The sequence below is a fragment of the Acanthaster planci genome, linkage group LG06, assembly GCF_054643075.1.
Source record: "Acanthaster planci isolate LZ-2023a linkage group LG06, COTS_SCS, whole genome shotgun sequence".
NCBI lineage: Eukaryota > Metazoa > Echinodermata > Asteroidea > Valvatida > Acanthasteridae > Acanthaster > Acanthaster planci.
The window spans coordinates 20,882,781-20,910,568 of NC_141782.1; the positions used below are offsets into that span (position 1 = coordinate 20,882,781).

Sequence of the window (27,788 nt, forward strand, 5' to 3'; positions counted from 1 at the left end):
GGACTGCATTACGGACCACAAGGTTTAATAGGACAGCAGAATTGGTAATGCTTTCAAGAAGAGGAAAATACATTAATCCCCAGTTCCAAGCAATCCTGATCAATGCCTGAATGACCTCACAGTTGATCTCCACAATGCAAACGGATTCTAATTCTTCAACATGTTCTTATTAAAGATACATGTACATGTATCTTGGTTTACATGTACATTGCACATACAAGTTATGTACAGTAATCCAGAAATTATTCACATGATTAGATGATAAACAATCGTACCAGAGCCTGCAATCATCTTTTCTTCCCCTTTTGACAAAAACAATACGGGCGATTCGCAATAGTGCGCCACCAAGAGTTTGCAATACGTTGGGCAATCATACCGCGCGAAATTTGTCAACCCTTTCTAAACGCCCATTGGGTCGACAAATTTCGCGCACTCTGATTGGCCGACGCATTGCAAACTCTTGGAGGCGCACTATTGTGAAACGGCCGTATTCAATGCAAAAACCAACAATCCACAGCGTACTGGTAGCAAACACACCGTGCGTACATGTAAAAGATGTTAAGCCAAAAAATTACGTAAGTGGTAACAAAGACCGTCTAAACTAATTTTGACTGCAAAAATTGAGAGAAAATTGGTTTTGCTGCAATTTTATGACTTTCCATCACCAGTTCATGGAATGAAAACAAAAACGTTGCGTTATCTCCAAGCAAACATGACACAGTGCCATTCCACACTACGGGTTTTAACAGGTCAAGTCCTGTACTCTCATCCATAAAATTCAGTGGAAATGCTGACATTTAAAAAAACATGTAGTAAACAGACTTCGTGTCGACATCCTTCTTCAACTCTCTCCACGAGCTCTTCACTTGGAAACTTCTTTGAAAGCGGAAACCGCACATCTCTAGAGCCTATGTATATGCCTCGAGAAACAAGAAGTGGAACTCGAAATGCATGGCAAGAATATTGAGGTACATGTACAATGTACATGTACATTGTATATGTACATGTACTGTTGTTTTCAGGCTCCACACTACAAGTACTTGGTATCTGACTACTGAAGTGTCCCGGTAAATGGAGCAGGGGCTAAGTGAGAGGTGAATTTACCAAGTGTACTCTAGGTACCATACGACCGCACTGAGTGCAACATGCAATCAACTCTAGGCTTGTCACAACTTGTACTGCCATCACAGAGAGGGACCTAATGGATGGGGCTGATTTACACAGAGCCCAAAATAAACCTCTCTGAGTCTAAAATCAAATCATGCCCATAGTTACAGCTGAGAAAGCAGTGCTGTTGCCAAGACAAATGGACAAGTGTGTGGCTGCCTGGCGACAACAAACAAGAAAAAAGAAAAAGAAAAGAAAGAACATTTTTTTGGTGAGATTTGACAATGCTGTCTCTTCCTTTTCTTTATTTTTGTTTCCTTTTACACTAACAATTTCTCAGATTATCAGCAAGACCCAATGCTACATGGCTCTGCTATCCACAGAATTATACACTTATTACCATAGGCATAATCGTTCCTTCAACGACAAATTTTCAAGACAAACGTATTGCTGAAAGGACTCACCAAAATATCAAATAAGCATCATCTCCCTGTGCTTGAGTTCCAGCACAAAGAATTCTGTCGTTGCAACTCACGTCAAAGCTTGTGAACATGTTCCCCTCGATGCCTGTGGAAGGGGAGAAAAACAACATTTCACAGGTTTTAGCAGTAAATTTCTTACCATTGCTAGAAAATACAAGCACTTATTTCCGCCGAGAAAATAGACTACTGATACATGTAATTCAATGACCAGCATTACACATACATGTACATGTACAGTAGAAGCCATTACTGCAGCTGTGTCGACGGGTGGCTTGCACAAATCACATGCGCCTTCAACCAATAGGGTGTTGCGACTTGGCCAATCCACCCGCACGTCAGGTTTGTGCAAATGTGCAAAGTATGACACCACTACAGCAATATTGTCTCCTCAGACAGTCAACGTCAGAAATCGTCCTGGAATTCAACTACAGCGTTTCATGTTTAAGAGGTTGGGATACCGAATGAGCCCCACTGGTACCCTGCATCCAGTGCTCAAGTAAGCACTCAACAGATTTGTGAAATTCCTTGTACTACATTAGTACACGTGCCCTTTCCAAGGCACACGCAAACAAGCAAAGACATGGGCCGTTTTCCAATACTCAACTTGGGCTCTGTCTCAGGCTTCAACTGTTTTTTTTACGAGCTGGCTTTGAAGCAGTAAGTGCAGTAATCAGTCTAACAGTGCCACAGAACATCAAATACATGCAAGATATAAGAAAGCCAAAAATTACAGTAATCCAATGTACGCTTCAGGCCCACAATTGGGAATTGGTTTTGGGAACGAAGCCTGAGAAGGAGACGAAGTCGAGTACTGGAAAACGGCCATGGCATGTGGCCCGAAGAAAGACTGGTGAATATGCGTATACTGGTAGATAAAAGCTCCCTTTTTTGTCTATGTACAAAGCCTGTGGTGAATACAGAAACCATTCACTTTGTATTCCTGATGGACCCCTTCAATGGCCCCCTTCAATGGCAAAAAGTAAGGTGGGTCTCACAAGAAGCTCATGTCACAGAACAGTGGCTCTGTACAACAGTTAGTACAATGCTAAACACCATAGACGGGGGCCAGATAAAATGTGATAGTGTTACCGTGGTTACCGAATGTGTCTACAGCAATAAAGTCTTCTACCGTACATTTTCCCTCTTAATGTCATGCTTTACAGCCACCCCTGTTTATTATCAGGTTCACAGTATAAGCCAAATGAGAAAACTCCCCTTCCACCTCTACCCATGTGTAATCAAAGTTCCCGAGATACATGTAGGCTTTCTGCCACTTGTACAGTCAAAATATTTAAGAGTGATTTCCTTCAACGTGCCATTTACTTTTCTCCAATCCTGGAAATTTGAAACAACACTAATCATCATGGGCTAAAAGGAATGATTCTTTTTTACCTCAGAAAATACATACATATGTACAAGCATTACAAACAAATGAATTTACATAACTAAACCAAACAAAGAAAAAATACACATGTGGAAGCCAGCTAAGACCAATTCCATTACAGCTTTCCCAAGATGCAGGTACCTTCTCTCTGTTTTGGGCAAAAATATCACTTTCCTGTTTTTTTCAGTCCATAAAATAAAGGACTGTAATCAGTCATGGGCTAGGGAGGCTCATCTGTCAACCGAAAGTAATCGGGCGAGTAAAAGCAGAGCTGCGGTGAACGACTTCACCGAACTGCACCCAAAAGAAAAACGATGCCAAGTTACGAGACTTATTTCTCTCGCGGGTGGGGTAGCCTGTGCTTGGATTGACAACAAACAAATGACTCAGAGGAAGATAGCGAATAATGAATGAGACAATAATATGGGAAGAGCCATTCTTGAGTGCGTGCTGACAGTGGATGATGGAAGTACCTGCACTTCTGCAGTGGTGACAGAATGCCAATATGTACATGTAATGTTAAATAAGTATGTTACAAGCCCACCATCATTTTTTTTTTAATTTTCTTATTTAGACAAGACAGTAAAAGGTTTTTTTTTTATTTCTAGGAAAATGAAAAAAAGGTCTTGGTTTTCCAATTTCTGACAAGTTTGCTGACAAGAACTGGATGCCACCAATGAGCCAGTTCCATATTCCAACAGCACGTCTAAAATAAAGCATGCGCATCTGAATGACCTCCGACCCACATACGAGGCCCACCCTATCAGTGCAGCCCTACGCCAACTCGCATGCGTGCTTTGTTCCTGAGTGACCTTGCTTGTTTGAAACAAGCTCATTCTCAATTTTGGTCTGCGCTACAGACACAAACAATCCTGTGCAGATATACGCATTGTGGGGCTATTTGCTGCATCGTCATACCCGACAACGCGTTCAGAGTGTGTTTGAACAAACAACATCTCATGCGCTTTCGAGGGAAAGACACAAGCCCCTGGGGTCATTCGCTTTCTCAGGTTCAGTTTGCATAAACTTCTGGCATTTCCCAATCTACAAGTGAAGCCGAGCTCCCAAGTAAACACACACAAATGGATGCACAGAGCTTGCCAGAGCTTACATCACAGACTAAAATCCAGACACTGCCAGCCCTTTCTATCGGCAAATGACAAGACCAATCTTTCCTTCAAACCTCCAATCTCCATAAAACTAATTTCCATGTACAATTCAAACACAAGCACTCTTGCACCTCTTTGTGTAGACCCAAACCGTTATCCCTCTCACACAGTTTCCTGTATAAGACATTGCCGCAATCTCTTTACAAGACCATTTTAACAGCCATGATCAATAAACCTTCAGTGACGAACAAACGCTTGACTTTGCATTGAAATCAAAGACTTGTCAGTAATTTAGGTAATCTCATCTTCGGTCTTTCATCTTTTTTTGGCTTCTGTCATGCAGGTACTGTCTGTACATGTACAATGCCTCTTCAGGCAAGTGGGGGGTGCACCGTTTAATCACAGCTCCTCCTTGATTTGCCGGGTCAATCTTTACAATAGAACTGCTGTCAAGATGCCTATTAAAGGCCCACAGTATCACATGCAGACGCTCCCAATAAATCCAATGGATTGATAATGGAGAAGCCTACCCCAAGTATTAAAGAAAGGACAGGTAGAAGTTGAACCGGGAATGGGCAGACACAGAACAGAAGTTGTTTTTTGGCCAAAAGATAACAAATGTTTAAGTAACCTTTTGTGGCCTTAATGAGGGGTGAGGCTACATTGGAGGCTGTCCTTTTGAAAGGGACACAAATATACCCCCCCTTGCTTTCCCTTCCTCTCCCCCTCTCCCCAAAAAAGAAAGAAAAAAGAGACAAAAAAGTCTCTCTGTCAACGAGGGGGGCGGGGAACCATGGTACCCACTGGGCTTCCTGGATCAATCAGTGAACTGGGGATATGGGGGTGGGGCAAAGTTGGAGAGGAGGCACAGGCCCACTGCTGGAAAATTGGAGGTGAAAGAATTTTAAATTGGTACATGTACATGATTAAAACAAACCCTGCGTGCTCCCCCAGGACTGGACCCCAATATCAGCTACCGACTAACTGCTCCAACCAAAATGATTTTCTTGTCCGTGGTTTGTGGTCAGGTAACAGGTACATCTAATTCCATATTCACCTGGTCTTACATTCAAGGATTATGTAAACTTGGAGTACCATTCCCAAACACGAATCTAGCATGCATGGCCTTGATATCTAACACAGATGACAGCTCTGGTTGAATCAACCGGCTGATTCCCTATTAAACATAATGTCAATGGGAAGCCGCTGCCAGAGGTGAGCCAGTATCTCCCATAGCCACACATGCAATTACCAGCCATAGCCTTAACTTTCTGACTGGGCCAAAAAAATCTGAGAATGATAAAAATGACTGTACTTATGACATACATGTAGGACATGGGGTTTAGCAATTTACATGTAAATATCTAGATGCACATAAAAATCCAATCCACATTGTACAGTGTACAATGTACGTGTACATGTGCATACCTGGATGGGATACACCAATTGGACTTCAGGAAGAATAAGTAACACCCAACATTGGCCAATAAAATTTCAGCAGCTTTGAGGGCATGGCTTGCAATCATACATGGACACGAGGGGAAGTTGGTACCCAGAGGAGCTACATGTACGGTACTCGGGCAGCATGTTGAAGTCAGCACCAAAACCTCAGGCAGAGACTCCGCAGAGACACATGGCCGTCAACGAAATCTTAATGGGTCTGACACACTGGCATTTTTGACCAAAGCTATAAAAAGGTTTTTGGGAGGGGTCTCTTTGCTAACACTTCTATTGTTCTTGAGTTCCTGAAATCAAAACAAACAACACATAAACAAACAGAGATATACATGCAGATGATCTTGAGGGCTCCGATGATTACTGCTTACATGTAGCTTTCCATAATGTATTATTCCTATTCATAGTGTCCAAGCCATGTCGTTTACATACATGTACACGGCATTTATGAACAGGTGATGAGAATGGTTTCAGGCCACTGACATGAGGAAAAAGCTCCGGCAGCCGCCAAATATCAGGAGACCAATCAACATTATGAAGGAACAGTGTCTCGGGCAGGAAACATGAGGGCCAGCGGGGAAGGAATTCCACAGATAAGCCACTGACAGGATCGCCAAGCACGAAGTGAGGCGCGAACTGAACTGTGGGATGAATTTCTGAATTCAAGGGGGACGTAGGGCCGTCCAGGCCCAATGATCGCAAACGAGCTGCCACAGCTACTGAGACGGGAGCTTGTAGCCCAGCCATGTATTGCGCAGATGACCCCTACAGGTAGATATCTTCCAGGCGATGTCCGGGTGGAAGCCCTGACGAAAGTCATCACAGAGCTTAAAGGATGGCACTCATCCCTCTTTTGAATTCAGCTCCCTGTAAAAATCAACAATAACAAACATCCCCCTCTTCGCTGCCTCCCTCCCAAACAAACCCAAAACTACATACACATGTACGTACTGCTAGACGTAGATATGGAAGTAAAACACCCATTTTATACTTTGGTGGCTCTTTGGAAGGGTTTGAAAAGTACAATTAAGACACCTTCTTTTTTTTATTCATCTACTGTTTAATTTTGTAGAAAAACCAATTTTGACAAACAGTGAACCTAACTCAAAAGAACTCTGCTGTCTTTAATAGCGGCGAGCATAGTTAAGTTCAAACACTAATTGGCAGCGAGTCTGTTGTGCACTGGGTGTGCCCAGATTATGCGGCTTTGTGATGGCAGTGATCTGTACTGTGCCTATATTTAACCAGCTGCCAAAGATGCACGAACGCCTCTCTGTCAAAGTGTTTGGAAGGACAGAGTGGTCACCCACCTACATGTACTTCTTATTAATCCTTTGAGAAGCATCACGTTGCACTGAACCAAACTCTCTGTCCAAATCACTTCTGTTTATATAGTGGCCAGTGCCAGCAGAGAATTAAAAGGCACTTTATATTTGCCTTGCAGTCATCCGTCTTGCAAATTGTTTTTTTCACCACTTCACATTGGATGATGTCTAATTGCAAAGGGATTTCCTGTGTTGTACATGTACCATCGAGAATGTTAAAGTACATATGTACGTGTTGTGGCGAATTCTGTATGCACTGCCGCATGACGTCTATACTCATCCCTACACTTGAGTGATTCCCATTGAGTTTCTACATATACAGAGGGTTTAACCTGGGAGTTGTGCTTGTGCAAAGCGCGTGAGCGGCACTGGGAAATGGCCAGGCATTTCAGCAAGTATTGCTTGCCAACATGTCCCATAGTTTAAAAAAAAAGAAAGAAATGTTGCACAAATCTTTAACATACAAGTACTGTACATGTACTGGTACAATGCAAATGCACAGGTATGACCACCAAGGGACAGCATTTGTGACGTCCAACTTAAGTGACTATACATGTAGTTGTGATATCTTGTCAATTTACATGTAAAAGGTCAGTTTCTTCGGCCACAAATGATGCCACACTTCAGACAAGTTTGCTGTGGAATAAAACCGTCGGCAACTGCGAGCGCTTAATAATTTCCTTGATGAATCATACAGAAAAAATAATTAACAATCGTTGAAGGTAGGATTCTTGGCTCATCTCAAATCATCAATGTATGCATTTTCACTTGACACCCTCTAATCTCTCTCATCAACCCCACCTCCCCCCCAACCAACTCAGCGCCATGACTAAATGTGACGGAGCAGGGTGAAAGTTGTTTTAGCTGTCGACGACACTGTGCGTGTCATAGAAAGAGGGGCGACTCTGGCCGACCTCACGGTTGTGCCGCTCCACCAAGCATTTTTTTTCTCCAGCCAAAGATCAATAGAGTGACAGCTCATGTAGAAAAGCACTACATGGCAGATTGCGTTTCCCTTTCTCCATTTTCAAACGACGCTGCGCAGTAATGTAATTTGCAACGGGCGTGGTGACGACAGCAACAAGGCTTCTTTCTGAGCAACTTGACAGCATGATGGTTCCGGAGAGCACATCCGCATGTAATCCCCGGCTGATGCAGCCTGACGCACGCATCATTTGTAGGAAATTCTCCCGCAGTCCTCCAGTGGGACTACTTAATGAATAAGGACAAATGTAATCCGTCTCCCCAGATGACAAACAAAGTGCCAGGCGCATATCACGTCTTTCCCTCCATCTCTCTCTCTCTCTTTTAAATCAAATATTTACAGGCTTATCATCAGACTGTGTAAATCAAAATGGACTCACGAGAATGCATGAAGGCCACAAGTCTTACAGCTCCATTTTCTTCAAACACCGGTAATATAGATGTCGCCACTGCTATTTATCAGATTTATCATTTTGATTACATTTGCTCTTTTCTGCCAAGCAAAATCATCCAATTTCTTCAGTGATTGAAAAACGCTGATTTCACTGCTCACACTTGATAAAGTTTACATTTTCGTTGACGATCGTTTGCAGACAACAGTAAATTTACACACAGACACCGGGGTGATTTTGAACGTGAAAACTGATGCAGGATGTTAACGGCCAACTTACATTAACTGAACCCAACGAGGTTATGCAGGATTTCAATGGTCCCTTGGGGGTTAGGGTTAACCATGTCACACACAAAGCCTTGCCTGTATGGATCTGTAAATACTCTACCCCTACTAACTCAACTGACCTGTGTACACCTGTGATGCTCTTGTTCGTTTAGTCCTCATGTCCCAGCACCTGCAAATTAGCGTTACAAAGTACGGAGATTAGATTCCCGCTCATCGGATGTCCACCTCATCAGTCAGAGGTCAGTCAAGACATGAACAGGGATGAAGTAAAACAGTTTGAATAGGGAGGTGTAATCTCCAGGAATTTCTGTCCACTGTGTTCCTTGAACCATCTTTAGGGATGGAGAAATTGAATGTAAATGTAACGTAAGGCCAAGAAATTGTTACACTCTTGGATTTAAAAACTCATGGATTATTTTAGAGAAGCGTAGCTGGGGTATTTTCTCACCAACTGACCTCATTCCTACGTGGGAATTTTCCTGCATTGATGAGGCAGAAGCAGAAGATAAGAAAGAATTCAAGTCTCAAATGAGACAGTCAGTCGTGCCAAAAGTGTCCACATACCGTACGTGTACATGCACCAATAGTTCAATTCTGCATGAAAGAACTCCTACAATGAGCGTTTGTGCCATCAAAGATGCGCCATTTTGATATATTGGGTGGGCTTCACAGCACGAACGTACATGCACTGCCTCAGAAAACGAATTCTCAAAACTTCAAGGTGCCATGAAAATTTGATGGAAGGGCGAGTCAAGATAATCAGTGGAGGGAGCCCAATGGCACATGTCTCAAGGAAAACGCATTGTTCAGTCTCTCTCGCATCACTGTGAGAAAAAAACCAAGGTTTGCAGGTGACTATTTGCAGCATGGATAGTTTGCTTGCTGATGCTTCATTAAAAACCGACGCCCGAGTTCTTTCACAAGACACACTCCCTAACAGAATGAAATTCAACATGTAAATGTAGCCGAAATGGCGATCAAACCGAATGCAACAAAAAAGCAATGGTGGATGACCGCTACGTTGCACTGAGCAACGTCACCGAGCGCTGTGAATTAGTATGATACCTGACTTGGTACCACGCAGTTATCTGGGCACAGTGTACCCTGACTGATAAGTTATTGCAACAGCCTCTGAATGCTGTTGGATTCAGTGGAATTAGCAAGATTACAGTTGACCAATTAACCACGTAGTAACACACATCATGGAAGAGTGAATAGGCCGTTCAAATGTTTTTTTTTTCTGCGATTCCTTCGAACGGCTGTACAGATGCAGACGTTAAAAATCTAAAACCAACAAGAGAGACCCTTTAAAGACCCATTTCATTTATAAAAGCATTTCTCTCACGCGGGTCTCACACTAGCCATGCTAGCACACTCCTGTGATCCTTGGACCACTAACACCAATAACGTCATTTCTGAGCGACAAAACCTGTCGTTCTCACGTGCGAGGTTACCGCGAAATTACACTCTCATGTACAGTCCCCAGATGATGGTGTGTGTGTGTGGGGGGGGGATGTGTGTCTGTCTGAACCTCAAGGGCCTTTTTCTCATAAGGCACAATTTTCTTTCAACACCTTAAGGAGGAGTTTATAACATTTAGCCGAGCGTCAGCCTTGGTCGTCATAAGATATACTGTTCTCACCACTCAAGGTTTGTCTGAAGAAGCCGGAGCAAAACAATCTCAGATTTTTAGGAAATTACTGTGATAGTCTTAGATAATTTTTGCTATTTCATATTTTGTTTGTGAAATACATGTAATTGTCCACGTATCGAACATACATGTACATGTATGTGTACCAAAAACGTAAGACAAGCACCCTTGACAACTGGCTTTATTCCTGGGTCTAGATTAAGGTTCCAGCTTCTTAATTTTCGATGAGGCTTCTGACCTTGGAGTCTCATGTAAGCAATAATGTAAGTCAGGTGCATGTACATGTACTGTAGACCAACCATGTACATGATTGTATATGTGCATGTACTGGTACATGTGCCAAAGTGAAGCCTCCTACTATATGTATCGCTGTAGCAGTACTGGTCGATACCAGTACACGTTATTCGCAATCAGGTAAAAACCCCATGATTTAAGGGACTGCATCCTTAGTTTTGGTGCCTGTAGACACAAGCCCAGAAACCTTGAAAAAACCGCTGTGGTTGCCTGGTGTCACTTGAGTGCAAAATTCCTGAAGTGACTCCAGTAATGCACCTTGCGCCAAAGACGTGAATCACTACTTGAAGGTGAGGAGGCCCCTTGCAAATATAACCCACATCCACGGTCAGGAATTGACCCTAGTTTTTTTCTTGTCTTCCCCTGGTAGCTGAAGGATGTCACAGGGTTTCATGCCAGTCAGCATCAAATCAAATAAAACCTTGACTACTGCTTAGAGCACTGATGCGAGAGAACGTCAGTACATGTAGATGAGTTGTACGCTTCAAAAGTGACAAATGGAAGATGTCGTGCCCCTTGAATCACTGGCAGAGAAAAACGAAAAAAAAAGATACATCCTTTCCTTTCCTACAGAGGTTTTTCCTGTGACATAACATGTTGGGCCAAGGCATTTCAGGAGGCGCACCATGCCTGTGAATGTCCGGCAGTTTCATGTACATCAGAATGCTGAGAGACTTTGAAGGCGCAGGTTTCCGCCCACATCTGTGTAAACTGGACGTTGACTGCCAAACACCATGGGAAGAAAAATCCTCTATACAGCCCAAGCAAGACGCACACAAAAAAACACCACTGCACAAGTTCAATCTATTTTATGTCTAATGTGTGTTGGAAGTCTAAGAATTGGCATGTTTTAAATTTTTATGGGAATGGCTTGAGAGGACGTGGAGTTTGACGAAATTGGGTTTGAGAATTTGTAGCTAAAGTTAATTCATTCCACTCATTTCAGCATACCTGACCGTTCCGTCCTTGGATGATGTGAAGAGTAGATAAGGATTGCGGTTGCCAAACCTTGCCCCAGACAGCATGTCACTGTGACCTGGAAAGAAAGAAAGGTTGACAACCTGAACTGTGTTACAAAATGAAGAAACAGAGTCATTCAAGCACAGTTAGGTGACAAGATCATCTGATGCACCGCCTACTTTACTACCAAAAAGTGTTCACCAATGTACACATACACGTATCCAGATACTAACTCCACAATACATACGTGTACACTGTACACATGAAGCTGGTGTCCATGTGCATGTAAATTACACATTGTGGAGACACATATCAGTGTGGATAGGTCGTCTTAAAACTTTTGGGTCCAACGTGTGAAATTTTTCTGTAACTGCTGCATCTGACGTGTGTAATCTGACAAGAGATACAAGTTCACACACATCACTGAAAATGACTTCCAAATATTTTTACTTCTTTCGCAAAGTCATTTGCATTACCTACATGTAATCTTGAATGTGTTTCATTTACAAAATCATACCCCGGATATGCTGGGGACAGGAAAAAAATTGGACCCCAAACTTAAAGGATGACTCACCAAAAGTATAAAGCATTTATAAGCATTATGCAAGCACATAAAGTGGACGTTCAGCAATGAATCAAAAGATATATCTACAGTTAGAATTATGAGCATCCACACTCAGTCATTATGGGACCTTTCATCGAGCCAATTGCAGTGAGCATTGTACAGCTGTGGCCAACTACTGTTTCATGTATGATCATGTACCGGTACCGTACATGTACTCGTATATGTACGACAGAACATGTACACCTGTACATGTATGCTTCACTGAGTGAAGCAATGGACTTGTTTCACAGGTTTCAATTTCATTTATTTAATATCATTTGTATCCAACATAGTTATTGAAATACACTGAAATTCGTTGTGGTTTTGCGACTTTATGTACAGTATGTTGATTTTACAATTTTTCTTTTGCCATCAAATGGTGTGGTAAAAGGCATTACCGGTTCATGTACATACTGTCCATGTATACTCAACGTCCATCTCCAATGCACATGTGTAGTAAGCCTCTCCTGTCAAGTCCGGCATCTGTCTAATTTGTCTAATGCGTTTTTTTTTTTTTTTTTTAAAAAGGTTGAATTAAACCATAGGTCATCAAACTTCTTGCCAAGCTTTTGTCTGCACTTCATCTGAATTAAGGTCACCATGCAACGGAGTTGAACGGACTGCCACTCGTACATACATGTACATGCATACAGCTTTATAATTGAAGCTCACGTTAGGTCGTGGATACATAAATTGCACAAGGTATACTTTCAGCTAATAAGAAGGTCTGCTTCCTCGTTGGGAGGTTGGAATATTAGCCGATTGCAATTTTTCGCTCACTCCGTCACAGCCATCAGAAATCCAACAGAGGCAATTTTCTACCGCTCAAGTTTCACTCTCACTCTCAAGTTTCATCTCTACCCCTTAAGTCCACCGTGTACACATGTACATTCGTGTCTGCATTAGGGCCAGAGAACATCATCTGAGTAATCTGTCGGCTGCATTCACTCTGATGGCGCACAGGTTTACCGTGTTTACAGGCACAGTCCTCGCAAGTGTCACAAGGCTGTGTGGGTCATCCAGATGGATCATCATGGATGCGCATCTCCTTTCTTTGTTTGGAAAATTGTTACAGGCACTTTGGTTGACTCAGCCCAGATTACACCTGCACAGGTTCAAATTTTCCTGTATCCGCCTCGAGCAAAAGCACCCCCTCATCAGTTGAAGAGAGCCACATTGGGTGGGAGTGTTCATTTTATTGGCAGCGATGCAACCGTAACGCGGCCATTACATAATCGTTCCTGAACCAGTGAAGTTCATCTCCGACCAAAGGAGCCTCCATTGCCAAAAAAATTGCGCCCTCTCTTGGTCCAGCTCGAGGCCCATAGTACTTGCAACTACATTGTACCTGTACTACATGTGTGTGGTTGCAGGCAGATGGGTCTGCCAGATAATTTCACTGCTTTATCAAATGCGCCATTATAAAAGGCATTACATGTAATTTTGATTTTCCTGCTAAAGTGAAGTTTTAATTTCCAACGTAAAGCTTGCAGGCACTGGTATCACTAAGCTACATGGGCATCTCAGACGGTGATACACATGTATACATGTACATGTATAAATGGCTTATAAATGTGTAACAGGTTCCACTATGGTGGGTAATCATCACCCATAAAGGCAGCCAGTGACCCATTTTTCTTGGATGTTTCGTCCTTTCCTGACATTTATTTCTACGGGTACATTTAACAATACATACTCAGCATTACCCAAAGGCTTGTTAAAAAGAGTTTGGTTTGATATCCACTACTTATTCAACTCCAACCAGCCAACTGTGTATGACCCCCTGCCTCTTCACCGGACCTTCCTGAAACCTCCAAAAACCTTGCAGTGGTCTCCTTTGAATTAACCACCCCCACAGAATGCATGCATCCCTTCTATTTGTCAAATGACTTTACAGTACCATGCGTACACTGTACATGAACCTGTGATCAATGATCGTCTGTCACATTACCCGGGCACAAGCAATCGATAATCTCCATCGACTGACTGGCACATTACTCTAATGTATTTTCTGGAAATTATCGGCAGTCTCTCCCTGCAAGCGGAAATATGCAGAGAAGCAGCTTGGCAACCACAAAATGTAACAATATGTAATAATAATAATAATAACTTCAATTACATACGTGTACATGTAAATTGTGTTTCCGTAAATGCATACGTGTACACTATTACATTATACATGTATGCAAACTTCTGTTGCCATATGCACTCAATTTTGATGTACACGTGAGTACATCTGAACATCAAAGTACCGTACATGTACATGCATCTTCTTGCATCAATAAGCCACTTGCGAGTTAAATTTGAATAAAATCTGGTACACTGTATTATCTGATTGCATAGAAACGTAACAATTTGAATTCCCCAGACTAAAGACACTGTTGCCATACCTCGTGATTCGGGGCAAGCTTTTGCAGAGCGACCACCATCTCTGGAATGGACTGGTTCCTTGTGCCATTCTTATCCATTAAGAATAGTGTATTGTTGCAAGGCGTCTCTTACATGTATGTAACTAAGCAAAAGCTTGCCCTGAATCACGAAGTATAGCAACAGTGGTTTTAGTACGGAGAATTCAAGTTGTTACGCTCACGTGAATTTAAAGAACTCAGTGTACCAGATTTTATTCAAATTTAACTCGCAAATGGCTTATTCATGTAAATGTACATGTAGGCTCTAATGGCTTGACAACACATTCATAAATACGAGTACCGGTACATGTACATACATGTATGTACCTCAGGCAGTCTCCCTATTCAACAATGTACAATTTGACTGTGTATTAACATTTTATAATGCCCACTGAGAAGTAATGCCCGCAGCGTAAATCATGTGGTGGCACATGGACACAAGACAGTTTAATCGATTCTGATTGGTCAAGAGTCAGTGTGCACGCTGCTCGCCACACGCGCACCAATTGGACAATTTGCACAACGAATATTCCATAACATGGACAGGGGTGTTCAGGAAAATGAAAGTACAATCCTAGAACCAAATCACTGGAAATCCATCATACATGTATATTGACTTTTTTGGACTAATGCTGATAATGCCCTTGCCTGCGGCTTAGGCTTTAGTCGTGTCCATTCTCCTGAGCCAGTCTTAATGTAAATGCACGTTTAAGACCAGCCAAGCACACACTTATTCTCTTATATTATACCACAATTACTGTATAATCAGAGTTACATGATGTTGATCAGATTAGAGGATTTACAAACAAAAATTGAGACCAAAATTTGAGATTCACCCTTTGTATATGCACATGTACACACGCACCTACAGCTGTATATTTTTCAAAATACCGGACTGGTGCTGTGCTACTAATTTTTCAAGAAGCTCGTTTTTTTCAAGATCTGCATTTGCACATACAATATTGATGCTATTCTCAACAATCTAAAGATGCTGTCACCACAGCGTCTTTTTCTTTACAGACTCATAATTTACAAAAGGATTTTGCTCGGTGCATTATCTGAAAACGTGGTACATGCGCGCATGGGCATTTTCAATGTTTCCGCACATTTGTGCAGCATGGCAAATGCAAACAGAAGACTCTGCTCCACTTCTCTCCTCGTGCAAGTCCAAATTGTCACTCTCAGCCAGCAGACCGACGGCAAATTGCTGTGCATGTAAACCATCCGATTGTAAAAACTGTCAGTGAAATGTTGATCAAGTAAGGCGCGATGAGCCAAGAGAGAGACCAACAACAATTGCTCGGGCCGACTGGAAGTCATTTGCAGATGGTACATGTACGCTGCTTCCATCCGAAATGCTTGTCGTATGGTAGTACCCCTTTACGCATAAATGATACGAATTGAACACAAAATACCTGTGAGCGATTTCAGACCCTTGGGAGCTGGACATGTAAAATTCCAGACCTGTATTATTAACCCGACTATTATTCGCCTTTTGTCGATTGTCAAACAGCACATGCAACTGACTGTAAACCATTTGTGCCGTGGACCCGAGTAAATAACCTTGTAAAATAACCTGCCAGGTGATGTGGGTGGGATGTCGCTGAACAGGTTTTCTCTTGGGAGAAGAGTCTTTGTCTGAGCTGGAGATTGGCCAAAATGGCATTCTCTCATAACGAACCGAATGTAATCATTTCTGACAACGAAGATTCCTGACCAGGCAAAAATTGAAACAAGAGTGGCTATGTGCCAGGGCTTTTGTATGCCGCGTGGTGTGGTAACATTCCTCAACACTGCCGCAGGGCTGCCGTGCATCAAAGAAGTATGCCACTGTACGGTACAACAGCCTCAATTCCAACATCGGTGGGAGGAAGTGCCTGGAAGGAAGCAATGAGGCCGGACGGGGAATTGTGTTTCTTGGGCTCTCGAGAGAGCCGGGCGAAACCAAATAGCTTGAAATGTCAAGTGGATCTGCCCTCCGTACTCCCACGTTGGTGGGTAAGCTGTTCAGGTGCCAAAAATAAATTCCCCGTTTGCACTTCAATCTTTCGTTGATGACATACATAATACATGTACATACATGTGCTGCTAGTTTTACAAGGAACTACATACATGTGCATGCATCCAGAAAATTTTTTTTGATTCGTTGCTTACAAATTGTCTTGTTTAACATGACTCATCTTTTATTGTGTTAACATTCCTTTTAGCTCTGAACTGTCCAAGGGGGATTACAGGCAGCCTTCAGTCCAAAGCCAACATGGCTGTCATGGCTGTAGAATCAGCTTTACATGTACATGTATTACTGCAAGAAAAATGCTGTAACTAAGAAAGTTTCCAGCAAATTTTACCAATTGAGAACATCATTGCACCATTTTTGAGGATACAAACAGAACTGTACAGTCTATCAATTCTTTCAAAATCCCCCAGGTTTGGGAGGATTTGGGAGACAGTACATGTAGAAGGAAATCCTTCAAAATCCAATATTACAGTGTAACTTAATTTACAGGTGTAATCCAATGATTCCCAAATCCCGTCATGAACCTTGAGAAAATGCACAGTAAAGTACCCTTTAATTTAGCATTTACGCTCACACTCCAATGCCTGTCGTTGAAAATACAGGTAACTTCATGAATTTAGAAAGACAATTCAAGTTATTCCATTCTCAGCATTGCAATCCACTTTGAGACAGTGTAAACCGTATTTGGACTGCGTTTACAGTACGTAGATCATGTGGACACAGATGAAAATGAAAATCCCCTTAAGATACATGTACATGTAGGTTTCTGAATGCCTCATTTCCATGTAGTAAAAGGCCCTCATTAGCATTTTAATAAGTCCCTCAGAGTAATGCTTTTAGGTACCGCTCCTGCGCCTGAGCTACAATGTAAATTTCTTAGCCATGGGTGAGGGATGAATTGTACTGTACCTTGAAGATGGTGAGATGACTTGAAGGTACTCAGAAGATAAACAATAATGTACCAATATATCTCAACAAATATTCTCAATCATGCATGCTAATCAAATGAGTAAAAACTCAAACTCACATTACAATTGAGTAAAAACTCAACCTCACATTACAATTGAGTAAAAACTCAACCTCACATTACGACTGAAATCAATGACAATTTTTCTTACACTCCCAACAAAACACTCAACATTTCCTTGCAAGATGATTAGCTTTAAAAATGACAGCATGGGCTATTGTTTGGCCAAAAGGGAAGAAAAGTTAAATTGCTTTGTGTTTAATACTTGCACTTAATACACTGGTATTAATTTTAACCCTAACCGCCAACCATATTGTTTGGCTTACACTACTCAGTACTACAAATACTAAGTAGAAGTCTGAGCCTGAAGGACCTAGCGCTACAGATTACTACTTCTGGCTAGGTTACTTCCATTGTTACTTGTACAGAGATCAATAAAGCCATGCATTCACAGTGCCACAGCACTGTATGATACATTGTCTTATCTAGTGTATCTTATGGCTTCAGAGAACAATAAAGTCAAGTCCTCTTACAAGCGACAGCGCTCAGTACTACATTTAACTACAAGTAGTAATTTGTAGTATTACAAGGTTAAAGTGCTACATGTATGTGAGCAGCACATTATTAATGGGAGAGAGAAGGCAATCTTTAGTTCTTTTTTTCTCTCCGCAACTTTAATTGTACTTTTCCTCCTCACACCTGTGGAGAGTCTTACCTTGAAACGTGCCAATCGGCAAGAGCGTCCCCTTAGAGTAGACGTGGACAGCACTATCTGAGCACACTGCTGCCACCAGGGGGTCCCCTCGACATAGAGCACTATTGAACATGTGAAAGAGAAAAGAAAAAGTAAGTGTCGTGACAAACATCCATTACTGCAGACTAATCAGCCAGCGACATCTCTGTACATGTAGTTAAGGCAATTACAAATTAGGAGGCAGTCAGACACTTAATGAATTAAGTACCCTGAGGCATACCGTAGGCATGTTAGGCCTACAACTGCATGTACATGTACATCTCGGTACTCGTACACGTGTCTGGATCATGTAAATTCATGACAGAAACTAATAACTGTAATGACATACACGTGTACGCATGTACAGTACACACATCACTCAATGCGTTACACCTTCTGGATATTGATTGTCTTGAGAATGACTTTGGGTGGCAAACAAATGCATAAAACTGTACTGTGGGCAGCTACATATAAGTGTAAGATTTAGCTGTTTTGTGCCGAAATGGCAGCCTCGAGCTGTATACTTCACAGGGAGCTGGGATGGTATTTGGAATGTTTCATGGCCCGGTGACCAGGGGTAATAATAATGGAAAGCGCTTTGATCTTAATCAAAAGTGCTATATATAATGTAAAAACCTGTTATAATTAGTTATCACACCAGTGTGAGTGGTACACAGAATAATGTACATGTACACGTACTGAAAGTACATCTGTGTCCCACATCTTTGGCCTTGTGGTCAAGCCTGTCGCCCAGGGGGGGTGAGGGGACTGAGTCCCCCCCCGGTGGGAAGCTGCCCCCACCCCATCTGTCTAAAGCATACAACATGTAAGCATGAAAAATATGTTTTGTTCCTGTGATGTGGGTCCCCCCCAGCTGATGCTGTGGCCCCCCCCTTAATGCCTGAAGCTGACGATGGTGCTGCTCGTGGTGCCGGTACTCGTATGTTCTGTGTTAGAACTACACTGTACGAGTGCCAGTGTGATAACCAATTTATCTTCAAGCAAACTTGACGTGCATAAAGATATTATAGGGGCCCATGTGCACAAATGCACCACCTAACAGTAAATTTTGCAGTTGTGCATTTTGCTTCTAGCGTAAAAATAGCACATTGTGTTGAGTTAGAACAAAGCAGTATACAGGTTTTGACATGGACCGGGCAACACAATTATATGGCGCACTGTTTGTTGCCATGGCTCGACTAGTCAGAATTAAAAATGCAAGTTTGCTTGAAGATAAATTTGTAATTCTCTCTGTCGGACAGCTGCTGTTCTGTGGACACGAACAATCATCAATGCACATTTGTCAACTCCTGTTTAGCTTTAAATGGATATCTGTTCATTGTCAGGCAAAACAAAGAAGCAATTGAACAATCACTGCTTAGGACTTACTTGTACATACATGTATGTGTTAAACGTAACTCAACTGCAAGATTAAAGGAGAATTCCGTCCCAACATACATGTATGACGTACCGACACCATGTAAGACACCACAGTAACTATCCCACATTCAGGTGACATGTAATTCATTCAATTATTAACTAAATATGTGAACACACTTGGAAAAAAAAACTCGGGAAAAAAATTGAAAGGTCCTGGTAAAAATGAACTCAAGTTAATTACCGGTATTATGGTACGATACATGTACATGTACGTACATGTACATGTAACTGATATCCTTGAAATGCACGATCACACACTACATGTAGTACTGTAAATTATAGTACATGTACATAACACCTACAGGCAACATTCATTCCTAGGTTCCAGGCAAACTGAACAGCGACTCTGAAGAACTTTTAATTTCCTGTAAGACTAGAGGACAGACTCCACCAATTACCGCATCGACTGCATAATCAAAAGTCTCACATCAAGTGGAGAGCAAATTTATCAAGAGCAACTTGGCTCGCTCAGACTCCTAATGAGCAAAATAGCTCAAATGGCAGGATGGATAGATGTTTCCATGGTGACAGAAAGGTATCATGTTTTGGATAAGATCTCCTTCTTGAAGGGACAATCAAATTCTGAAAGTACCGTACTGTACATGTACATGCATGCATATATACATGTACATGTACATGTATATGCACATGCCGTACATCCATCAAAACATGTACATGCTCACGGCTTGCACTTACATGTAAATGCAGGACTATTGGTGCATTTGTCTCTACGTCCTGCATGGTACCAATACAATCTCAATCATGTGTACATGCACACGCACATGTACGAGCATACTTGTACATGTAGACCCGATCTCACACAAAATACAGGAACACGTATATTATGTGCATAGCAAACTACATGTACATGTACATGTACTGGCACGGCATGACTGTGCTACGGCACTTGGACACACTGTACACCAGTAGTAAATGAAAACGGCATCATGCATCAAAAGCAACACGACTACTTGCAATTCCCAGTTTTTCGTGTTGCCGTCCACTTGTTTATATGTTCGACGCCCTGTGTCCATTTTATGGATGCCGAGAACGTACTTCCAGCTCATGCATGTACAGTGTTCATTACCTTACAGTTGTTCATAATTTATCAATTACATGTACCCAGAGATTCCATCAAATCTCCTGAGAATTCCAAATGTTCGAATGAAAGACATGTACATTATGTACGCGTGCATGTGCATTCACAAACATTTGTAAAAACCCAAGAAGTGTGGAAAAACATGCACCCCTCATTGGTTGAATAGAGCCGTGTTGGTCAGGAATGTTTATTTTGCATGTTAGGGTATTTAATAGACAATATGTACCGGTATCATCTTGCCAAAATCTGCAAAATGGAGCTGAGAACTGAGCAAAGACAATATAATACACTGTACTACTGCATCTATCTTTCACTGGTATCCTGAGGTTGGACTTTTGTGTGCTTTCCATCATCAAACATATACCGGTAATCCCAGTGTTCTTTCTTATTCCAAGCCAGTAACAATTTCAAAATGAGATCTTTCTGGAGAATCACTCAAAGACAGTGATCCTCTCTTTGATGAGTTGGCGGGAGAGAAAATATCCAGCAGGGGACAAGACAGCAGAAAGGGTCAAAAAGTAAAGGAGATCGAGTCGGCCAGTCCTGATGGCACCCAACCATGCCAATCTTACATACATCTGCCCACAGAAGAACATAAAAAGTGTGTCATAAGAGAGTGGGTGAGGACAGATCGATGGATGATTAGACGCCGTGGCCTAAATCCTCAATTGCCGACACAAGCTCCTCGTAACCGCATCATTCTCCGATCATGGACATATCGATCTGTCTCTGTGTGCCATGCAAAGTAATGACTCATGTTCCACCTGAAATTCTAGAAATTACAACGCAGGCAAAGTCGATGAGACATTTTAAGTAATCAATACAAGTTATACAAACACTGTACATACATGTGCATATGTACAAACCTTACTGCTGACAGTAGCATGAAAGATGGTACAGAGAATGCACTACCACTGCGAGCAATGAGCAGCCTGGTTTCAAACCAAACCACCAGATTTCACTCAGATCAGCTACATGTAAAGACTGCTAACACCACTTTCAGGATTGTAAACTAGGAAAATTGCGGCAAACTGCCGGCTGCATAGTGATAGTGTTATCGGCAGAGGGTCTGACATTTCGAACCTGGAGAAATCGTTCCGATGACAAAGTGATAATTTTTGTAAAAATGGTAATAACAATTTTACTTGCAAAGTAACATCTGGCTGGGAACCATAACACAGTACTTACAGTGCAGAACTGAGAACGCATTGTACTGTGCGTACACTACAGGTGTGTGTACTAGTAATTTCCCTCTGATTTTGATGCGGCAGGTTGCGAATGCACTGGAACAATTTTTAAAGTCAAACTGACAGGGTACTTTGGCACATTGGTGGAGGTTGCGAATGCACTGGAACAATTTTTTAAGTCAAACTGACAGGGTTCTTTGGCACATTGGTGGATTCCATCTAAACATCTACATGTATTCGCATATAATTTACATGTACATGTAATTACCAAAATCATCACCATGGCCCGCGGCAAACCTGCCTGATTGCCAGGAAGGCTTTGCTTGATTAGAGCAATGTTCTCTATCACACCAACCTTATGTGTTTTTGAGCCAGTACTCCCCAAGGCCCGGCAGGCCTTCTGCTCTGCATTGCATGTACTTTGGGAATACATTTACAAGGAAAACTAAACGGTTTTGTACAATATTGCCACTTTTTTTCTCTTTCTCCTTTTTTTTTTGGAGCATTAAGTGTACTTGTTGATTCCACGGGTTATTTTCCCACTTCCCAGTCCCTTTGAAAGCTGGCGGCCTTCAGTATAAGCTGCACTTAAGAGATCTAGGGATATGATGATTCAAAGTACCCAGGAGGCTTGCGGTCTCATCTAACAAAATGAGTCTTCAGCTTGTTATCAAAGCTGTTAACACGATTTGTTCCTTCTGACTGGCACCAGAACAGGCGCCAAATATTCAGCTCTCCATTATGATCATATTTACCACGACCAAACATTTGTCTACATGTATTGTCCGCTGCGATTCACTCACTGAAATTTCTTGCACTGTCATCAAATTTATCTAAAAATTAAAAGTCTTACTCAAAAAATTACCGGTAAAGAGAGCCGCATGTACATGTACACATGTATGTGTACATGTACAGGGTGGGACAGAAACAGTTTGCGTGTGATGTGCACACAACAGTCTGTAAGCCTATTTCATTCATTGAAAGGGGGTGCTCATAAGGAACTGGTTCATTTAAAGTTAAAATCTCCTGCGTTTCCATTATCTACAAGGATTATTGAAGAACTTGTTCTATTTTCAATACCAGTATGTACACCAGCCTTTTGTTTCACGGAGATTCTAGACAAGGATTCCCATTTCAGCTTTTCGATCCAGCTATGGATTGTGCATGCGAACACGTTTATAATGCACACACTGCACTGTGGTCTCCTCAAATTAACACCTGTAAATTCCATGCATAACAACGATTTAATTTGTAAAACTCCCAACTTCAACATCGATTTTTTTCCTGAAATGTACGTTTAAAGACCTCACCTTCTGACGGTAGTCATTTAAAGGAAATCCTTCTCTTCAACATGACCCTTTTTCCACAACGTTATAAAAAACGAGTGATGCGTCCCATTGGCAACGCATTGGCAAGTTGGCACGGTATGGCACAGTCAAAAAGAAATTGCAGGTAAACAAAATATCTCTCCCGAAGACAATTTTCATCGTGAAGATTAACTTTTCTGATACAAGTAAAAGTCCCATATAAGAAATACCGGTGTACATGTATATCATACGGGTTTAAACGCTTCGAGTCACAGTTGAAATTAATAAATTATCAATAAAAATTATTGCTGGCTGTTCATGGTTCATGGTCCATGTTCACGCAGTTAAGAAACAAAGGATGTGCACGCCATCGCTGCACAATACTGAATCAGAAGAGTTTGAATGTAGGGGGCGCTTGTCGCACAACACCCTTCCGTCCCCCCCCCCCGGTACCCTTGTATGGTAGACAGTCCATGCAGTAGATCTTTCAATTGATTGAAATTTTTGCTGAAAGTGCCTGACTATGCACCGTTAAGTGCAACTGCGACGGTTCCTGAGGCTTGAAAGGAATATAAGGATTGATTTGTGATATCGCAAGTCACTGTGGTCATGTTACATGTACATGAGGAGGTGCACACCCTGCCCCCAGCGATTGTTGGCACAAGCCCGATGCTCAGTTGCACCCCCCTCCCCTTGAGTTGATTCCATCCTTTTCCAAAGCATCCAATTTCATGCCCTTTTCAGCTGAAATGAGCCCTTGCTATCAATCACAAATTTCCAGTGCCCGATCTGAACGAATTCGGCCCTGGACGTCAGATTAGATGCACTTGTGTCCCCCTCCCAGCGCCATTCAGGGAGGGGGTGAATTAAAAATTCATTACTATTTTAAAATCACAATTTACTGAAGGAGATACAGGAAATGCATGTCGCCGGAATGTTACAAGTATAATACATGTACATGTGGTATACAGATATCAGTAAAATGTACGGTACCGCAGATGGCCTACATTTATAGGAAAAGTTTATTTGTAAGATGCGATAAGCGCATTTTTGGTATCTTTCAGAATCCTATCCTCTATCCGTTAATTGTCTACTGTCAGTTTCTCCAGATTTGAGACAGCTGAACACAACTTCAACGAGTCAAAATAGCAAAAAAGATGTTTACAGACACACGTGGCACACGGCTGAAGCTCTTCAATCTTTCATAATTCTGGAAAAATTGCATGATTTTCAAATGGATATATCTCATTTTGGAAATAAACCCATCATCCACGATTGAAAAATCTTGTACAACACATAAGTGTGAGTTGACATGTTGGGGAACACCTACTGGCTTCGGGCATACATGTACATGTATATCACCGGTACTTGTATGTTTGACAGTATACATTCATGTACATGTAAGGTCTTGTGGATGTTTGTGATCCTCTGCAATCCTACCGGTACATGTACATGTACCTGGGTAGGTACATGTACATGTACTTAACCCTAACCTTCCCCAACCACACAGAATTAAACAGTAGTAAAGTGTTTAATTCTGTGGGGAGAGGTCTGGTAGGCCCATAACAGCTGGCTTTTGCATTGGGTTTGGCATACCTCAGAAAAACTAAGTCCAACAGCCTCTGTGCACAAAGTCCAATATGAGTGTTTCACTTTGTGTGAATGGGGAAGGTTAGGGCCAGCAACCCTTGGGGGGTTAGGTTTAAGGAAATGATGAGGCAGGCAGAAACACCAAGTGGAATAAACCTTTCGCGAGTGAACATTGAATAAAATCTGGTACACTGAGTTCTTTAAATTTACATGAACATGTACATGTAACAATTTGAATTCTCCATACCAAAACCACTGTTGCTATACCTTGTGATTCGGGGCAAGCTTTTGCTTAGTTACCATACAAGTACATAAGAGACGCCTAGCAACAATATGCTGTTCTCATTGGATACGGGCACAAAGGAATCTCTTCCCGACAAATCAATCAGCTTATAGGCAGTTTCACAGCACAGCTTTGTGGAATTACTTCGGATGTGTTTCAAAATATGGGTAACAAACAGGTAGCCATGATGGTTTTACTTGACCTTAGTGCCGCATTTGATACAGTTGACCACAAGTTGTTGCTCCAAATTATGGAGAATAATTTTGGTTTTTGTATTCACTTGGCTGTCATCATACCTCAGCAATCATTACCAAAGGGTTTCAATTTCAGGTGCTCTGTCGGAACGTATCGGTGTTGAATTTGGGGTTCCTCAAGGTTCATGTTTGGGCCCCATGCTTTTCATGGCTTATTCAAGTTCTCTATTCAAAGTCATAGACAATTATATGATATGGGGTTACAGTTATGCGGATGATACCCAGTTGTTGCAATTTTTCTCCCAAACTGTGTCATCAAACTCATTCATTGCAAAATATTGAAAAATGTGTTGTTTCAGTTCAAGCACGGATGTTGAAACACAAGTTGAAACTTAACGCAGGAAAAACAGAGGTCATTTTGTTTGGTTCTCAACAACAACTGGATAAAATCCACATTGACCTTGTTAAAACTGGTGACGACCATATAAAAATTGTTGACAATGTCTGTAGTCTGGGAGTCTGGCTGGATTCAAGATTGTCTTTGGACTCTCACATCAATCGTATTTGTACGAAGGTGAATTATAGCTTATATAATTTACGTCGTATTCGAAAATATCTGAATCAATGAGCCACAGAGTGTTTGGTTCATTCATTAATTACATCGCACCTGGATTATGTCACCTCTGTTATTGTACAATGTAAGGTACATGTATGACATGTCTCAATCTTCATTCGATAAGTTACAGCGTTTACAGAATAACGCAGCTCGGTTGGTTCTGGGATTGTGTAAGTATGACAGGATTACGCAGTCATTAAAAGAATGGCATTGGCTTCCAGTTCGTGCACATGTAGAATCTAAGATCTTGCTTTTGGTTTTCAAGGTGTTGCAGAACAAAGTACCAAGCTGCCTGACTGACTTGATTGTCAGGTCCTGCTGTGCTTATGGCTTACGTAGTCAGGACACCTTGAGTCTTCAAGTTCCTCAATCGTATAATTACCGGTAACTTAACGACAGGGCATTTGCTATTGATGGACCGAGGTTGTGAAATTCTTTGCCAACCCAGTTGAAAGATATTACGAAATGAAAACGAGTTCAAGTGTGCCATCAAGACATACATGTACCTTTTAAAAAAAGTTATAATTAACAAGGTCTTATGCATGTAATTTTATGTTTTATTAATCAAGTGGTTCAACCTGTAACTTACATGTAGTTTTTGTAACTTTTAATTATAATTTTACTTGTAGTTTTTATATAACTGTTATTAATGTGTAATCATTATTTTTGCTATTTTGATATGTACAGCGCTATTGAATTTTTTATTTTTTTTTTAAGTTCAAGGCAACGTGCGTGTCAGCCCATGTGCACTGCGCAGTCAATGGAAGAACTTTACACTTTGGCTGACCTGTCTAGTGGACAACGGTACTGCGTGGGAACGATATACATGTACATGTAAGTCCGACATTCACAAAAGTTGTTGTCAGAATGACTGCAAGATATATGTATTACTGAAAAAAGTCCCGAAGGCTCAGTGTGTGAAAAAAAAAGGAACTGGGAAGATATCCGTAAAAACAAATGTTGTGGGGGCAGACTTTGCCCCCTGGGGTCTTTGAAGGTAGAGAAACTTTCGTTTCTTTTTCAATAAACGTGTGCAGTCATGGTTCTAGTGCTGTGTACAAAGTGGCAAAAATCTGGTGCTTGCTAAAAACTAGTATTTAAGACCATATCAATGTCCTACAAACTGTACTTTTCAACTGCAAAAATGCTACCTGTACTTTATCAATTGGGGGGTGTGAAGAGATTTTAATGCAATGGAGGTCCTTAATTGTTTTCAAACATAAATGCAACAGAGTGATCTATCCTTTACGTGTAGTTTTCCAGTGTTCAGTAACTCTGACAGGGTTTTCATTTTTCACTCTCTGGGCTCCCCTTCAATGAGAGACGTGAACCCAGAAATATTACTGTGCTATAAACTACATGTACATGTAACAGCAGACATAAAGTTGCCCATTACAAGTACAATGTACATGCACATGTGTGCTACGTCAACTTGAAATCCACGCTTGTCAAGCTTCTATATGCCAAGTGTCTTGATGTACGTAAAAATAGCACGCACACTCCAGGCCACGTGAATGTCTTGCAAATCTCTCCGTAAAGACTTCCTTTTGTCAATGTATCGGAGTACTGTTTGGTGTGTTTGATGGCTTGCTTCTAGTAATGGCTTTGTCCTCCCCCCAGTGTGTTTGAAATTGTTTTTCAACAGTAATGGTCTTCTTTGGCGTTTCATAATCCGTTACGTCAGATGTCACTGATTATGGCATTTTTCCAGCAAGATTGGGAGATGAAGGGAAATCCATGAAACATCCGATAGTCAAAGGGGTTTGTAACTATGACAACAATAAAGTACCATGACTTTTCGAGGCTTTTCAAAGTTGAAAAGGCTTCACTCTTCCAAATTGTTATGGGAATCTTGCGCTTGGTTTCTGTACAAAGTGTACATAAAATTGCAATGCTAAAATGATGACTCCTCT

The 27,788-nt window shown here is 41.5% G+C and overlaps 1 protein-coding gene across 2 annotated transcripts in view; it reads right to left on the reverse strand.

Moving 5' to 3' along the window:
- The window catches only part of wdr89 (WD repeat domain 89), a 62,720-nt gene that overhangs the window by 22,380 nt on the left and 12,552 nt on the right, over nt 1-27,788 (reverse strand). For both annotated transcript variants that reach the window (XM_087137875.1, XM_022248619.2), the window contains exons 3-6: nt 18,142-18,242; nt 11,422-11,506; nt 8,645-8,694; nt 1,572-1,674 (exon numbers count right to left, since the gene is read on the reverse strand). In XM_087137875.1, coding sequence (XP_086994001.1) covers nt 1,572-1,674; nt 8,645-8,694; nt 11,422-11,506; nt 18,142-18,242 — 339 coding nt within the window. The remainder of the gene's footprint in view (nt 1-1,571; nt 1,675-8,644; nt 8,695-11,421; nt 11,507-18,141; nt 18,243-27,788) is intronic.